General features: G+C 40.6%; 1 protein-coding gene across 1 annotated transcript in view; it reads left to right on the top strand.

Moving 5' to 3' along the window:
* The window catches only part of KIF5C (kinesin family member 5C), a 156,005-nt gene that overhangs the window by 66,374 nt on the left and 71,445 nt on the right, over positions 1 to 18,186 (top strand). Inside the window, exons 5-10 of the mRNA XM_011943067.1 lie at positions 2,690 to 2,738; positions 3,036 to 3,091; positions 3,775 to 3,862; positions 8,011 to 8,135; positions 10,610 to 10,714; positions 11,082 to 11,230. Coding sequence (XP_011798457.1) covers positions 2,690 to 2,738; positions 3,036 to 3,091; positions 3,775 to 3,862; positions 8,011 to 8,135; positions 10,610 to 10,714; positions 11,082 to 11,230 — 572 coding nt within the window. The remainder of the gene's footprint in view (positions 1 to 2,689; positions 2,739 to 3,035; positions 3,092 to 3,774; positions 3,863 to 8,010; positions 8,136 to 10,609; positions 10,715 to 11,081; positions 11,231 to 18,186) is intronic.

The following is an 18,186-nucleotide window of genomic DNA, read 5'->3' as shown; positions in this document are numbered from 1 at the left end:
CCTGTCTCAACTAAAAAAAAAAAAAATTAGCCAGGCATGGTGGTGTGTGCCGATAATCCCAGCTACTCAGGAGGCTGAGGTACGAGAATCAGTTGAACCCGGGAGGCAGAGGTTGCTGTGAGCTGAGATCGCTCCACTGCACTCTAGCCTGGGTGACAGAGAGAGACTCTGTCTAAAAAAAAATAGATGCAGAGTTAGAAGGCCCAACTTAAACAGCAAGTTGTTGATAAAGCTAAGACTAGACCCAAGGTCTGACCTAGGTCTAGGCACATGTGATACCTTTTCAATTATATTAAACTTCTCCCCTTACTACTATATACCTTTCGTAAATGACATGAAAAGAAGGCAACAACTGTTTGCCCAACTCTAAATTACATCTAGCAAATCACTTTTCCTTAGGAGTCCTTTTGTTGGCTAAAGCCTGCTTCTCCTTCTTGCCAAGATTCTTTATGTCTAAGGATACAGAAGCTTGTTGCTTTGATGGGATCAAGATTTAGAAGCTTAGTGCTTCTTTAGGGCTGTTTGCATTTAAATAGCTTAAACTACTGCAGGGTTCTTATGTGATAATCCTGGAATAAGATGTTAAACCAATTACTGCCCTCAAAATAGGGTCTTGTGTTAGAATCTTATTAAGATAAAAACAGCCCTAGCATGAAGTTGGGGGAGGAGAGAAACAACACTCTTAGTCTCTAGGACTGAATTTTACAGTCCAGATTTCTGTGTAGCATTTGTAGTTATGCTTACTTGTTTTATAAATAATAATTATAAGTGGGCAAATTACTTGCTGACTACTTTGTAATTTGAACTGAGTAGCAAGAGGCTAAATCAAGAAAAAGAGGACTGATTAAGGCAATATTGAAAATCTGCTCCTTAAAATGAGTCCCACTGAGGTTTTAAACTTTATTTCTAAACATCGTGTTTCTTAGTGCCAAACAATGCCTATTTATTTTTCTTCCGCCTGGTCTCACAAAATATTTGAAATGACAAAACAACGAAATCGCCACCCTCACACACACACCAAAAGCAGAAATTAATAAAATCAGAATCCTGTTTCTACTGACGTTAAATGTGAATATGATTCTAACTGCCAGATTTGCCAGTATCTAGTTTGTGACTTTTTAAAGACATAATTAATTTTCTCTGTAATCGATGGAAATAAGGCCACATGTTTAAGATCTCAAAAATAATAGACAATGAATTGAAAATCAGATAAATCTGAAATAAATAGAATGCGCTGAACTAGAATTGAGTTGGCTGAAGGAAGGGCTGGGTTAGAGATGTGCAGGATTGGAGGCCAAACAGACCCATAAGGATTTGGGGAGTGTGGCAGCATTAGACAAAGCTGTAGATGTGAGTCTTTGAAATGTCACATAGATGCGTCCATGAGAGATGGGCCTCAGACTCACAGGGGAGTCTGACAGGTGTTCAAGTAGGTAGATGTTCCTAGGGATACAGGCCGCCAGGAGAGATGCCCAGCAGTGGATTCCAGGGCTCAAGCTAGGATCCCACATCTCAGAGTAGCTGGAATGGTTCCAGTCGGGTGGTTCCAGACCGAGGCACATTAACAATAATGGATCAGGGCTGAGTCGGAACTGGGAGCAGTGCTGGATTTAGAGTCTTTGCTTCCCCATGACTGGTCCAGAGCTGGGATATAGAGATGAGGTTTCACCTGAGTAGTCACATCTCAGCTTTACAACTTTACAACTGTTTTCCTTTCTGCCCATTCCCTTGTTTAGATTTCAAAAGAACTTATGAACATAGGGCAGATAAGTTTATTGGGTAGGCAGAAAGCAGATATAAACAGAGTACAGAATCCTGGAGGAGGATTTTTGACATTGTAAAGCCCTATGGCTTCATGTGACAGATGGGCCAATTGAGGCATAGGGTCTTGGTATGTGTGAATTGAGTCCCTAAGACCACATATTTAGTTAAAGCAGGTCTCAGACATCAGCTAGCATAAGAATCGCCTGGGGAATTGAGAACCAGATTCCTAGGTCCTGTTCTCTGGGATTCAGATTCAGCAGGACTGCAGTAGGATTCAGGGTTCTGCAGTTCAAACAGGTTCTTAGGCGATGCTGATGAAGGCGGTGCTGCAGCTGAGCCTTGAGACTGATAGGAAGGCCTCCTTTTCTTCTCACAGTCTAACCATCTTTTTTCAAGTCCCATTTTGTTCAGATCTTTCCTGGATGCACCAGAGCTGGCCACCATTACCAGCTCTTGCCCAGTTACCTTTCTGAGCTCTTGTAGTTCTAAAAACACTGCCCTTGTCCTCTCCCGGCTTCTTGCATGTGAACATTTGGACTAAGTCCCCCCTCCTTCATGATACTGTCAGTATCATGCAATAAGGTGAGGCCTACTGATTGTTTTCTAAACTTGCTTGGTGCTCGTCTAACATAAAGTCTAGAGTCCTCCTGTAAGTGTCTAGCACACGATGTTAAGAACACCTGAATGACAACCAAAGGGAACTGTGATGTGTGGGAATGGAGAATGGTCCACACTTAGGAAAGCATAGAGCTATCAGGAAGCAGGAGAATCCTAGTAGAGCTGGCCAGATTCTGCGTCTTCACTTTGAACCCCTCTTCTTACTCTTCTTAGCCATGCATCACAAAAGCTTTCATAAGTACTAATAATGGTATTTTTGAAATACACTGTGGCATGTCTATTCCCAACTCAATTTGTTTTTAACTAGGTTTCCTATTTTGAGATCTACTTGGACAAAATAAGAGACTTACTTGATGGTAAGTAACCTCAGTGCTTGTCCTTTATTTGTTCTGTAACAAAAGTCCGGGGAGGTTGAAATGGTTTATCACACTTCTGCTTAAGGAATTAATGAGAAGTTATAGAGATACTCTGTTGCCTTCAGGGTATTTGTTCATTTTCAGCCACGGCTTAAACTTGCATATTGCAAAGAGAGTAGATTTGCCTGTCCTATGTAACAAACTTCCATTTTTCCTCCAATATAGAGTCTTTTATTTTCTTCTTTAATTAGAGTCTTTTATTTTCTTCTTTGCATGCTATCATTCTCACCTCTGTAGTATCCAAGACCAACTTGGCCGTTCATGAAGATAAAAACAGAGTCCCGTATGTAAAGGTATGAGGAAGATTTGATTGGTGATGCCATTAATTTCTCTCCAGTCTCTGTCATAATAATTATTACATAAGATGCACAGAATATTATCTGTAAAGAGCATATAGGCATTTAATCAGGCTCCTTAAATTTAATACTCATCTGGTTTTAAAAACTGACATTTATTTTCTTCAATTGTATCTTTCCTTTATGACATTATTATTTAATATTATTCACATTTAAAGGGGCTTTGGTATTGAATGCAATTGTTTTTACTTTGCAGTTGGAAACACTTATTATAGCATTATCTGTGGAACATCAAAGTATCTATTATTGGTGGCCATCGTGGTAAATAAATAAAGATAGAAGGCAAAGCAAAACTTCATCCATTTCTTCGCTCATTGATTTTCTTCTTTGATTTTCTGTCTTCTTAAAGTGTTGCTGTTGAGTATGAATATGTACTCAAAAACCTAGGAAAACTTGACAATTCTTTTTTTGGTTTACTTCTGTATTTCCTAGGGCTTGCTCAGACTTCTCTTTAATGTAGAATTCAAGCCCTAGGTAAGGAGGAGAAGTTGTTGGATCGATATTTCAGCTTTTCTATTTATCTGCACCTCTAGAAGATAAACAGGAAAATGTTCCACCCTTTCAAAATATTGTTGCTTTTCAACTCTTTTAATGTTGAACCTGAACTGATTCTCTTCCAGGGGTGCACTGAGCGGTTTGTGTCGAGCCCTGAGGAAGTCATGGATGTAATAGATGAAGGCAAAGCAAACCGACACGTGGCTGTGACAAGTAAGCATGGTGGGGGTGTTTCCTCCCCTGTAGCTTGGGAGACAGATGTCTGCCTACCAACCGAGGGAGGTGGGGAATGAGGCACAAATGAAAGAATGCATGGGAAGGTGGTTAGAGAGCAGTGCTGGGACACACACGCTAGGGTATGTGTGCTATGAGTGTGTCTAGGCAGTCATGGGAAAGGGTGCCTTCTGCTGTCCACAGGGCTCTGAGGTCTTGGAGATGTTGGGTGAGACTTACTGGACCCTGATAACAGCCTAAGCCTGAACATTAGGAAAAATAAACAACCAGCCAACCAAAGGGAGGGAAAGAGTAAACTCCTCAGTTTGTTTATTTTAATCATGTTATTGTTCAGGTTAAAAAAAATTCCAAACCAACAAATTCTATAATACGTTGCAGTCACACACATGGAAATAAACCATGTTAGATTTCTGCCCTCTGTAAAAAACAAAAGGAAAGGGAAGAAGGAAGTCAGAAAGCAGAGCCAGGAGCTTTAGGGAAAGCCTTCCGACGTGTTACTAGCAGACACATTCAGATCGGCTCATTGACTCTGCAGTTCCTTCCTCAGTATATTCATTGCGTCTCAGGGAAGCAGTGCAAATGGGATTTGGGCAGCAGAGGGTCTGTGAAAAATGAGAGTTGTCTATCTTATTAAGAGGGATGTGGACAAATGAGAGTGAGTTCACATGAACAGAAGCTGAGAGAACTAAGGGTTTATAGCTTGCGTGAGGGAAAAAATCTGGAGGAGGGTGTGTGGACGATGTAATATAGCTTACCGTGTTGAAGGTGCTGACACTAAGAAAGAGGGTCAGCTTGTTCTGTTCCATCTCAATGCTTAGAATACCCATGATTGTTGGAGCTCTAGGGAGGCAGAATTCGACCCCTATGAGGAGAACTCTCCAACCATTACAGCTGCCCCAAGTGCAGCCTGCTACCTAGAGAGGTAGTGAGTTCACTGTTATGTTGTAAAAGAGATTCAGGCATTGGTTGGCTGACTGGTCTAGACTCTTTGAGTCTCTTCTACCCAAGACTCTCTGATTCTGTGGTCCAGAACTGTAATTCTCAACATTTTCTGTATCTGAGCAATGTATCAGATGATATTCATATATATAGCAACTTTCATAGGTGAGCCTAGACCTGGATACAGTGTTGTTCAAACTCCACTTCTTTTTCTCTTTCTTAAAACCCCCCCCACACACATGAAAGAATGTAAGACAGATATTCTTACAGTAGTAGCATCTCTCATTTACATTATTCACTCTGTTTCTGAAGCTGTTTTTAGTTACAAATTATTTATGGCATATCCGATAATGCATTTTGGTGCCTTGGTTTGGAACTGCTAGTCTAAAGAAAAATTGCTATTATTATTACCATTCTGGTAAGGTTTTTCTTTTATTATTGCAGTAAAATATACTTAACATGAAATTTGCCATCTTAACCATTTTAAAGTGTGCATTTATGTGACATTAAGTACCTTCACGTTGTGTGCAACGGCACCACCTTCCATCTCTAGAACTTTTTTATCTTCTCCAACCAAAACTCTGAACCCATTAAACACCAACTCTTTATTCTCCTCTTGCTCAATGTACTTTGTCTCTATGAATTTGACTGCTCTAGGTACCTCATATAAGTGCAATCATAAAGTGTTTGTCCTTCTGTGACTTATTTCACTTAGCATAATGTCTTCAAGTTTCATCCACGTGGTAGCAAGTGTCCTTCCTTTTTAAGGCTGAATAATATTCCATTGTATGTATAAACAACATTTAAAAAATTCATTTAACCATTAATGGACACTTGGGTGGCTTCTACATTTTGGCGATTGTGAATAATGCTGTTATGAAGAAAGGTATGCAAACATCTATTTGAGTCCTTGATTTCAATTCTTTTGAGTATATGTGCAGAAGTGGAATTTCTGGATCTTATGGTAATTCTACTTTCAGTTTCTTGAGGAACCGCTACTATTTGCTATTATTACTATTTTCTACAGCAGCTGTACCACTGTCTCTTCCTGATAGCAGAACACTAGAGTTTTCATTTCTCTACATCCTTGCCAACTTGTTATTGTTACTATTTTTTGTAATAGCCATCTAAATGGTGTGAAGTACTGTTTCATTGTGGTTTTGATTTGCACTTCTCTAATGATTAGTGATGTTGAGCATCTTTTCATGTGCTTATAGGCCATTTGTATATCTTCTTTGAGGGACGTCTATTCAAGATCTGTATTTATTTTTTTAATCAGGTTGATTTGTTGTTGTTGACTTGTAGGGAGTTCTCTGTGTATTCTGGACATCAATTCCTTATTAGATATCTGATTTATAAAATTTTCTTCTATTCCATGGATTGCTTTTTTACACTATTGATAGTGTCTTTTGATATGTAAAGGTTTTTAATTTTGATGAAGTGTCTATTTTTATTTTGTTGCTTGTGCTTTGGGTATCATATCCAAGAAATTATTGATGAGTCCAATGTCATGAAGCTTTTCTCCTGTGTTTTATTCTAAGAGTTTTATAGTTTTAGTTTTTATATGTAGGTATTTGATCCTTTTGGAATAAATTTTTGCATGTACTCTAAGGTAAGGGCCCAACATTAATATATTTTTTGCATGTAGATATCCAACACTATTTGTTGAAAAGACTGTTCTTTCCACATGAAATGGTCTTGACATTCTTGTTGAAAATTATTTGACCATATATGTGAAGATTTATTTCTGGGCCCTTTATTCTGTTCCATTGATTTATATGTCTGTCTTTATGTCAATACCACACTGTTTTGATTACTGTAACTTTGTGGTAACTTTTATTTTTTTTTTCCATAGGTTATTGGGGTACAGGTAGTATTTGGTTACATGAGTAAGTTCTTTAGTGCTGATTTGTGAGGTTTTGATGCACCTATCACCTCAGCTGTATGCACTGCACCCTATTTGTTGTCTTTTATCCCCTGCTCTACTCCCACACTTCCCCTCAAGTCTCCAAAGTCCATTATATTGTTGAAGTGTGAGACCTTCAACTCTGTTCTTATTTTTCAAGATTGTTTAGGCTATTTGGGGTCCCTTGAGATTTCATATGAATTTTAGGATGGATTTTTCTACTTCTGCGAAATATGTCATTGAAATTTTGATAGAGATTGCACTGAATCTGTAGATTGCTTTGGGTTATACTGACAGCTTAATGATATTAAGTCTTCCAATCAATCCATTTATTTGTGTCTTCTTTCATATCTTTCAGTCACATTTTGTAGTTTCCAGTGTACAAGTCTTTCTCTTCTTTGGTTAAGTTTATTCCTAAGTAGTTTATTCTTTTTTTTTTTTTTTTGCTATTATAAATAAGGTTGTTTTCTTAATTTTTGGGGTTGTTCATTGTTAGTACATAGAAATGCAACTGATTTTTAACATGTGGATTTCGTATCCTACAACTTTGCTGAATTAATTGTTAGTTCAGACAGTTTTTAAAAAATGAATCTTTAGAGCTTTTTGCATATAATCTGGTAAGATGGTTTTGAGAAATGATTGCTGGTGAAGGCTGAATAGGATGGTTGCTGGGGTCTCTGTCTGCTTGGCAGACAAAGACGAGGATTTGCAAGGATTTTTATTTCCAGTACTCTGTCCTAATGAAGCATATTTAATTTTTGAAAACTTCTTTGCAGTTAGCATAGGTTATAGAAGTGTATGTCTTAATCCTTCCTTAGGAAAGTCTTAATCCTTCCTTAAGAAAGCTTATGATATTACTGATAAGGCAAGGCTTATGCACATGACTAAGATAGACTACATCATGTATTAATCATGTTAAAGTCTGAGGAATTTAAAGTAAGGCAGGGGAGGAAGTAGTGAATTCTTCAAGGGGAAAGTCATGCTATAGTAGGAATTTAGAGGATGGGGCTTCAGGTAGAGCTAGAAAATCTGATATCTTAAACTGTTGACTAAGATTTTTAGATTAATTTCTTTGCTCCTTGAAGACATTTAAAATCTTGTATTTCTAGAATGAGCATTGTTTTTCAGAAGAAACAGGGGTCTCAGATAATTTTTAAAAGTGGCTGGACTTACTTCAATGAAATGGAGCTACTAGGCATGACTTGTTATGCTTTTTAGATGAGAGGTTTGCTACCTAAACCTACATGTTCTTTGTAGAGCAGTAAACTATTTTCCTTTTCAGACATGAATGAACACAGCTCTAGAAGTCACAGTATCTTCCTGATAAATATTAAACAAGAGAATGTAGAGACTGAAAAAAAACTCAGTGGGAAACTTTATTTGGTTGATTTGGCTGGGAGCGAAAAGGTAATTGGTTCTTTATTTGTATTATCTATAATTTTCCCCTTTTATTTGCTTCAGTGTGCAATGGTATAATTTTTATGCTCTTCTATTTTCCTGCTTTAAAGAGCTTTTAAAGGTTCTGAGCCTCTGCCAAGGTGTTATTACGTTTAACCCTTTTTCCCTGCTTTCTTTTCTGGTCCTGAGGTCTCTTATTGGTGTCGCAGGCAGGTACTTTGCATGCCAACTCTGATTTATCCCGATGGGCCCTTATGATGATGTTAGGCAAGAGTTGGTTTGACTTAGCCTGTGGCAGAGGCAGCTGCACACGTGGGAGGGATGTTCACTTCTAAGAAAAGAGTAAATCCCATGTTGTACCCGACTCTAATAGGCCAGGACCGAGCTTTGCCATTGGAATGTGGCAGTCCTGCCTCTGCAGGTTTGTTTTGCTGGAACCTGAGGCACTCCCTGCATTCCCTGGTTCTCCCAGCAGTAGGCATGGGCTGACGGTATCCCATGTGGGAGGCCTTGGCTGTCTCATGCAGTGCGGCCTGTAATCAGCCTTAGCTGCAAGCCTTTACTATTCTCTGGTTTTGTCCAGACTCTCTTTTGTCATCTACACCCTGCTCCCAGGCCCTGGCGGGGGCTGTACTCCAGAGCAATAGGCTTCCCAGAATCTCCAGTCTCACTTCCGTAGCACCAGTGGAGACTTCTGCTGCCAAACCCTGTCTTGAGGCACTGACCTCCCTTGAGCAACATCACAGAGCAAGGCCATGTGCACAATGCCCTCTGGCCTCCATCATCACTGACATCATGCTGATTGTCCCCATGAAGGCCAGCCTTGAAGCTTGGTCAGTCTCCCTAACTGTATGATTGATCCCCACTTATTGCACGACACCACTGAGTTCCTGTATGCCAAGTTATGGTGACTTACATGCACGTAAGTAATGGTTACTTGGATTGTCCTCTAGTATGTATTTGTAAAACCGTGAGCAGAAAGTCATCTGTGTATTTCTAGTTGGGAATCTAAAATTTTACTAGTATGGACTTGTGACTTTAGTTAAACAGATGTGCAACAGAATGGAAATAATGGAGCATTGTTGTTCATTTAGAGCCTAAATACACCTGAAAACTGCTTAATACTGGCAGACTGGAGTGAAGGCTTGCCTCTGCACAGTGTCAGTGGTTATTGCTAATGATATTTATGAGGTGTTTGAAATCATGTCCTTCACAGAGTTTCTTTTGCTCACACACACCTGTTTTCCTTTGCCCTAGATGTGTTCATATGACTGTGTCAGTGTGATCTTGTAGAAGAGAACTCTGGGCTTTAGTTCCCATCTCTCCTGAATGGCGTTCTTCCCTTAGGCTGGCAGTCTGATATTTCTGGGGCTCAGTTTCCTGTCTGTCAAAGGAGGGTGATAGATGGTACCTGCCTTGTATATTTCATGGAGTTAAGATGCTCAAATAAGAAAGCATCTTAAAATAACACTGCTTAAAATAACACAGACTGTTACTGTTTGTGACCCGTCAGCTACATGATTTCTCTATGTGTAAGCAGGGGAGCCACACAAACAATTCCAAGAGAGTTGAGAATCTATTCTATTTTTGAAATAAACCTCCCCCTGGACATGAATTCATTTCTGTCATCAGGAGTTTCTCCTTTATATGTGATTGGAATTTGCGTAGTTGAACATTGCTTCCTTGCTTCCTTTCTTGAGAGAGCAGCTGCTCCCCCTGCATCATTTGTCCAGTCAGCAGAGACATGAATCATGTTGAGTTCCCCTTTTTTTCTAGCATCTGTAAACTGCCCTCTACCTAGAGCAAATGCTGTCAAGATGAAATTACCAACAATAACACAGCAAAGGAGAAACTGCATGGTCCCCCTGGCTGTAGAGGAAAAAAAGACAAATTTACAATGCAATATACATTTGACTTTTCATTTCTCTCCCAATTTTTTTGCTTTTTGGATATTTTTCATTTTTTCCTTGTTGTGAGAATAAGTAGGGAAGGAACAGAGTCTGGATAACCAACCCTACCACATCTAGTCATCTGCCTGAACTTGGAGCTTGTAACTTACATTTTTCCAATATGCCCATTCATTGTGGCTCAGGACAACATTTTCTCTTCATGCTTCCCTCTGGGCTCCCTTCGGCATGGGGACTGCGGCTCAGTCTCCCAGGGCCCGAGCTACCCATGGTGACAGCACTTCTGGAGCCTGGTTTCCCTGGATGGATGGCCCCTGGGGAAGCATCTGCAGCTCCACCACTTGAGGTATTTCAGCTATTCCACTAAAACCCAATTGAGAGGAAAATGATGGCAGGAGAGACCAAATCCCCAGCCTCATACGCGAAGGATGGTTTTTATCACTGTGGGTCTTCCCTACTTTTATTTTTCCTTGCTTTCCAGGAGGCTGTCCCCCTTTGCCCTTGTGTGAATTTGAAATTTCTACTTTGTGCTTCCACTGTCCTGTGCTGCTCACTGCTTTCTTTTCTCTCTGGTAGGTCAGCAAAACTGGTGCCGAGGGAGCTGTTCTCGATGAAGCTAAAAATATCAATAAGTCTTTGTCTGCTCTTGGAAATGTGATCTCTGCTTTGGCAGAAGGGACAGTAAGTGATCCTGCCCCCGTCTATTAAATAATATTATGAGAAACCACCTTTTGGGTCCTCATGGTCCGTTTGCCACACACCAGAGGCTGGTTTGTTTTTCTGTTTGGAAAAGGACAGAGGGAATCCTGGCTGTGGATGGCCGCTCCCTGGGAGTTCCCATCTACTGAAAAGTATGAATGATGATGCTAATTTCCTATGACGTAGGTCAAAGAATGGGCATTTTAAACTTTGGCAAGATCCAAAGACCTGGCCACAAGTTCTTGTTTTACTCGATTTCTGAGCTCAGTGTCTTCATCCCTGACTTGCTTGCCTCTGGTTTTTCTCAGAATGGGCTGTCAAAACCAAGACTTATTCTTTTCCTAAATAGAAAACACATGTGCCATACCGGGACAGCAAGATGACTCGGATTCTTCAGGACTCTTTGGGTGGGAACTGCAGAACCACCATCGTCATTTGCTGTTCTCCTTCTGTCTTCAATGAGGCTGAGACCAAGTCCACACTGATGTTCGGACAGAGGTACGTGTGGTCTCTCAGGACCCATCCTCTGAGCTAGGTCTTGGGTCTTAAGAGTGAGTGGCAAGGCCAGGCACAATGACTCACGTCTATAATCCCAGCACTTTGGGAGGCCAAGGCGGGTAGATTGCCTGAGGTCAGGAGTTTGAGACCAGCCGGGCCCACATGGTGAAACCCTGTCCCTACTAAAAATGCAAAAATTAGCTGGGTGTGGTGGCATGCACCTGTAGTCCCAGCTACTCAGGTGGCTGAGTCAGGAGAATTGCTTAAACTCAAGAGGTGGAAGTTGCAGTGAGCCAAGATCATACCACTGCACTCCAGCCTGGGCAACAGAGCAAGACTGTCTCAAAAAAAGAAAAAAATAATAGTGAGTGGCAAGGGGCTATTGTCAGAGAATCATAAAGTAAGGGACAAACAGCCTTTTACTCAATTACATCTAGCAGGTAATACATAAACTTGAGGCATCACTTATTGAGGCCAAAGCAATCGTTGTATTTTAAAATAATGGGCAAGAACATGCCAGTCAAAGGTATGGTGTTTAAAACAAAACAAAGCAAAACAGCTAAACTTATTTCAGATATGAATTGGAAATGCGTTGGGGTGTTACTTTTGTTCTTCATGGCACTGGAGTTTACCTTTTAGGTTCATATTATTTCAAGTTTATAAATCTCAAGATTGATAACTGCCTTTAGCTCTGGTATTTGGGATCCATTGCACAGTTGCTGATAAAACACCCAGAAAATTATGTGAATGCAGAATAGAGGTATAAAAAGAAAAGAAGAGGAAGGAATCTTTACCAGCACTGGAGGTAGGAGGTCTGGACTGTATGCTGAGAAGAGACGTAGATGACAGCTTCCTACCTTTAAAAATACCCACACGAGACTTCCTAGATCCCTGGGAGGTGTCCACAGGTGGGCAGCAGGTATGACTCCATAATCGTAAAGCAAGAGTTACATGTGTGGTTTGGTTCATATCTTCCTTTTTTTCTTGTCACTTTCTTTTTTACCTACCCCCTCCCACTGTCCAAGGCCTGACCTCCTTCAGGCATGTTTCCTCAGTTCCAGTGTTTAGGTTCTATCCTTCAGCCCTCGTGCCTCAGTGTTCATTCCCAGAGTGCTTGGGGTGCTGTGGATTGGGTGATCTGAACATCTTCAGTGCTCAGTGAGCTGAGCTTAGGGCTAAGGTTGGATGTGGATTCTGCTGCCGTCGGTTCATTTAATTCTGAACAATCATGTGATCTTTAGACAAGTCACCAGTGCTCTGTGGGCTTTAACTAGCTCATTTGTGAATGGATGCACAGAGCACTTCCCTGCCTCCTCCCTGGGAGTGTGTGTTGTGTGGTTATGCCCAAGGAATAGTTTAAGATGAGAAAAAGGACAGATGGGGGTGGGCATTCTGTCTGGGAAATTGTTATGGCTTGTTTAAACTGCATTAAGCCCCAGTCATTTCCTGAGCCCTCAACAGAACATAGAATTACGCAGCCATGGCACCTGTGGGATGTCTAAATAAATAATAATTATATTGAAATGTTGTAGAGCTAATATATCTTTTAAACTGGATTTGGGTCCTTTACTTCCTCCCAAATTGCTTCCTTGATTAGTTAAATGTTTAGGCCAAGGGGGTTGCAGTAGGATAACACCTACGTTCCTCAAGGGTCTCAGAAACCCACAAACCAGCATCTGCTTGTGGAAAACAAGATCGCACCCTGCCCAGTGTCTTAAACTTGAGCTTCAACAATTTCCTCTGAAGACATGTTTGAGCAAACCAGCTCTAAATGCATTTCTAAAGGAAACATCTCTTCAAAAAAAATCCTTACCAGCAAAGCAAAAATATTCTGGTTCTTTTCAAGCCACAGTCACCGTGGGGCATTGGCTATCTTTGCAAGGCCCAGTCACCTTGGGGCATTGCTGTTATCAGGAGGTATTTGCAGCGTCTACAGGAAGCATTTTGAATATCAGTCAGTGTCTAATATATGTCAGGTGTGTCAAAATTATAGCACTTCTGACAGCAATTATCTCACCTTTGTATAGAGTATGAAATCGAGGCTTAGGTGCAAAGCCATTGGATACCATTCCTGAGACCACACAGCCAGTAAGTGACTAAACATGTAGGATGTCCTAGGATGCATAGTCTGAGCACAGCCCTTTGGTTCAGTAAGCTCAGTGTTGAAGCTAATTCTGCTGTTGACCCATTCTCTTGTTTACCTCTCTCCTCTGAGCCTCAGTCTTCTCTCTCATAGAGAGAGAGATATAATAATGCCTATTTTCAAGAATATTGGGAGGATTATATAGTTGCTTCAGTTTTTACCTAGCACAAGGGCTGGCATGAGTCCAGGTAAAAAAGTCCATGACCAATGGCTGGCTATCAGTGATTGCAAGTTCTGCTTTTCCTTCGTCTTAAATAATCTCACAGTATTGAGGCTTGAAAAGGTCATAGTAGTAGATGGGACTAGACTGAATGTAATGCGCTGTAAGGGGCAGCACTGTCATACAAGGGAGAGGATTAAATAAAGTAGAATTAGAATTACATTTTGGGAATGAACAAATAAAAATTACTGCAGATAATTTGGGCTTCCAGGAAATAAAAAGTAATATAAATTATGTTCTCAAATGAAATAGGTCAGTCTGCGTTCTTTTATCAGAGTCATCTAGATTCTGCTCTCTGTGACAGCAGGGACTGAGTTTGTCACAGACATTAGTTTCTCATCAACCTCTCTGCACAACTAGTTCACAGTAGGTGGCCAATAAATAAATGCTTATCAAATGGATGAACAGATGAACCTAAAGCTTATTGTGTAAGGGTATCTAAAGCTTATTTGTGTTGGAAAGTTAAGGCAGTCGCTGAACTTTGATGCCGTTACATCCAGAAGTTTGGTTGGGTTTGGATCTGGTTTGCTTTCCAATCTATTATTGGAAATGTGTGAGGTTTCGTTCCTTTCCCTTTGTCCCCAAGTTAGTTAATGGATTATTTAAGGATGCTGAACTATTCTACAGGGCCAATACCTGCTGTATTGTTAAATATACTCATTGAACCCAATTATACAGCAGACACAAGACTGAACATCAGATTAGACATGGTATGTGGTAGCTAATGAGATTAAGCACTTTGAACTCAGAAAAGACTGCCGGGCACATCCTAAATTCATTGTAATGAGTGTTCATTATATTCTTACTGCAGAGGTGGGCAAACCTTAGGGCAGCATGAGTTTCCTCGGTTATTCCTTTGTGGTTCTTTCAAGGACGTGAAGCGAGTACACGTTTGTTGTTCTGCTTGACTGTACTGATGCTCTGAATAACACAATGTAGTATTTGTTTCGAAGCAGTTAAATCTGCAGATCCCTGAAAGCACTCTACCAAGAGTCCTGCTAGCATTCTTCAGGATTATAGGTTAGATACTGGAATTTAAAGGGAAAAATTTACCATGTCTGTTTCTATTTTTTTTTAAATTATACTTTTAAGTTCTGGGATACATGGGCAGAACGTACAGGTTTGTTACATAGGAATACACGTGCCATGGTGGTTTGCTGCACCCATCAACAAGTCACCTACATTAGGTATTTCCCCTAACACTATCCCTCCCCTAGACCCCCACCCCCCAACAAGCCCCAGTGTGTGATGTTCCCCTCCCTGTGTCCATGTGTTCTCATTGTTCAACTCCGACTTATGAGTGAGAACATGCAGTGTTTGGTTTTCTATTCCTGTGTTAGTTTGCTGAGAATGATGGTTTCCAGCATTCTGGTTCTTCCATTCAGTCGGGGTTGTTTCCTTTGGTTTCCTGAATGCCCAGCATCGTGCCATTAAAGAAGTAAGTGCTGTCTCCTGCATTCTCAAAGAGCTTTTAATCTAGTTGAGGATGCAGCACGTGAATTCCCAGGCAGTAGAAAGTCAAAAAGCCAGACTCAAATTAGAGCACTTTTATTGATTTTTTCTTCTGGCTTCCAGAATTCTATTTTGCAGTCTTTAATTACTCTTCTAAACTACTTTTACAGCACTATTTGAAAAAGATATTTATGTTTTAGAAGTGTGAACTCAAATCACCCAATTGTGTTGGAAGCCTATTTAATGTACCTTGATTTGGGGTGGTAATGAAGGGAAAGAGGCCCTCTGAGGGGACAGACCAATGTGGTTAGGAAGACCTGAATCAGCACATCTTTGGCACCAGGAGTTTTGATTGATCCAGCATGAATAATTCAAAGGCTTTATTTGTATGTTGAATGTGGAAGGAGAATTGATATCTTAGGGAAAGTAATATTCTTTCTTCTTTTCCTGATGTGCGCTTAAAAAAGTCATGTCATCATTTTAATTGTGTCATCTGCCAGTTTAGTGGTAGCTAGATTAGGCAGAGCCTGAATAGTGTGCATATGAAATGTATGTCACCAGAACATGAGAACATGTTACCTGTGAGAGTAGAATGAGCATTTTGGCCAAGGCAGATACTTGACTACACTTTGACATGAAAGAATAAAAGGCTTAAATCATTCCTGTTGGGGGGGCTATTGCTGAAACCCAATAGGGTTAATTTTTGCTCTTGGAGGGAAGAAATACTGTGGGTGACATACATTTAACTAGATGCCCACTCCTTATCCATGTCATTTCTGAATGTTTCTCAAGTGACTAGAACTTTTTAAAGGCACAAAATTTTAATTTCTCCTTCCCACCCTCCTTCCTTCCCTCACCAGAAGCCAGGAAGGTGCTTTGGAGCAGTGGTTCTTTCAGAAGAACGCTTGGTGTTATAGATGGGAACTAGGTCTCAGAGTAAATTAGAAGGTAGTTTCAGATTAGTTATATGTGTCAACTTGGCTGGGCCGTAGTGCCCAGTTACTTAATCAAATGCAAATCGTGGCGTTGCTGTGAAGGTACTTTGTAGATGTGCTTCGCACTTACAATCAGTTGACTTCAAGCAAAGCAGATTACCCTCAATAATAAGGGCGAGCATCATCCACTCAGTTGAAGGCCTTAAGAGCTAAAATGGAGGTTTCACGGAGAAGACAAAAATTGTGCTTCAAGATGGTAACATCAACTCCAGCCTCAGTTTCCAGCTGTCAGCCTGCCCTATGGCTTTCAAACTTTCAAACTCCCATAGTCATGGGAGTCAATTTCTTAAGTAAATAAAAGAGTGAGATATATAATATATATGTATGTATATATAATAAGATCTTATGTATACAATAGATCTTATGTATATAATATGTTATTGGTTCTGTTTCTCTGGAGAGTTCTGACTGATAGTGAAGAATGCTATACTTTCTATCCTCTCCTGCTTCCGCAGTGGGAGAATCTCTGTTTCTCTCTCACACACACAACTCACGGTGCAGAATCACACATGACAGATTTATTCTATGTGCTGAAGGTGTGAGGTTGTCTAGAGCTCCTTATTCAAATGCCAGCACTATCCTGAACACCTGGTGAGAGAAGGAGGATGCTGAAACAAAACGTATGAAGGTACCAAGAACAAACATCTTTGTGGTTATTCCAGGGAAGCCAAAGTAATTAGAAGAAACACCAATGGTAGGCACTCCTCATGTCTTTTAGAACTGACTGTGGCCAGGAAATATGAGTATAGGAAACCATTAGGGAAGCAGCTGGGGATGAGACTCATCAGAATGCAGTGGTTCTAGGTCTTTTCCCCATTCAAGGAGGGCTTTGTTGAAGTGCCAACTTATGAGGATGCCTTCAGTGTCATCACGTATGGGTGTTTAACCTTGGTGGCAAAGATGGGTACCATGAGCAGTCTTGGAAGCTGGCCATTGTGCTTCTGAACATGTAAACTGCAAATTCGGTGATGGAAAGATTGAGTGGTGCTGGGAAGGAAATAACAGAATGCTCAAGAATGGGGAGGTAGTTTCCTCTTTCCATTCTTTAGTAGAATATATCTAAGAGAATCTTTTCTGACTTAACTGTCTCTGTTGCAGTATCTAGATGGAAGATATAATGTGGCCTCCGCTCTTTGTCCACTGGGCTTGGTCTGCCTTTTCTAAGGGTGGTTAACATTCATAAGCTTTGAGGTCTTTAAAAAATTTGGTCCTAATTCCCTCTCTGTGGGGAGAAGAGATTTTATACCCAGGGCACGCCTAGATCATATATCATTAAAGTAGTGCTTGACTTGCTGAAGCAAGCCAAAACAAGGAAAAGATGCAAAACAGATACCCTGATAATGGCATACTCACAATTTGACTCAGTTTTAAAAGCAGGTCTTGCTGTTAGGGTATAAATTTAGGACTGAATTAAAGTTCTTTCCCAGAGTAGCCTTTGGATTCTTTCTCAGAGTAGCCTTTAGGATTTTGCTCAGTGCCTGCTATGGTTGTAACTGGTGGAATAGACATTGATATCTGTGTACACAGTGGGGGCTCTGATTGAAAACCCTGAGAGTTTTTAGAAATGAAGAACCCACTTTTGTATTTCTTTGTGAATGATTAGGTCACTTTGGATTAATCAAATAGTATCACAATCAGTTTAACCTTTAAAGAGGATGAGTGAGCAGTCAGTAAGTGGCTAGAATAAGGCTTCTGTGGGTCATTGGCTTGTTTCTCTATATCAAAGAGATAATGTCCCAGAACTATAAGGCTGGTTGGTATCACAATTGCTGTATAGCTTCTGCTAGACAAAAATCACAAAACCTACCTTAAGAGCACTTCTTAATTTCTGCTGTCTTCTTGATTTTGTGTCTCCCTGTAAGCTCCTACCTGAAATTCTTTTCAAAACAAAGCTGAGCAATAAATGCACACGTGTAGGCCTGTTCTCAAGCTCCGGATCATGTCCACCGGCAGCCTCACGCCCTAGATCCAAACCACAAGACAGCAGAACACTGTGTAACCGCATTGATGGCAGTTTCTTTTTCTTTTTTTACCTCTGAAATCAGTTAAAGCTAATTAAGGAAAAATGAATTGGCCGGGCGCGGTGGCTCAAGCCTGTAATCCCAGCACTTTGGGAGGCCGAGACGGGTGGATCACGAGGTCAGGA

The sequence above is a fragment of the Colobus angolensis genome, unplaced genomic scaffold (assembly GCF_000951035.1).
Source record: "Colobus angolensis palliatus isolate OR3802 unplaced genomic scaffold, Cang.pa_1.0 Scaffold215, whole genome shotgun sequence".
NCBI classification, from domain to species: domain Eukaryota; kingdom Metazoa; phylum Chordata; class Mammalia; order Primates; family Cercopithecidae; genus Colobus; species Colobus angolensis.
Note: the sequence above shows the minus strand (reverse complement) of the source record. Positions and strands in the feature narration are given on the sequence as shown.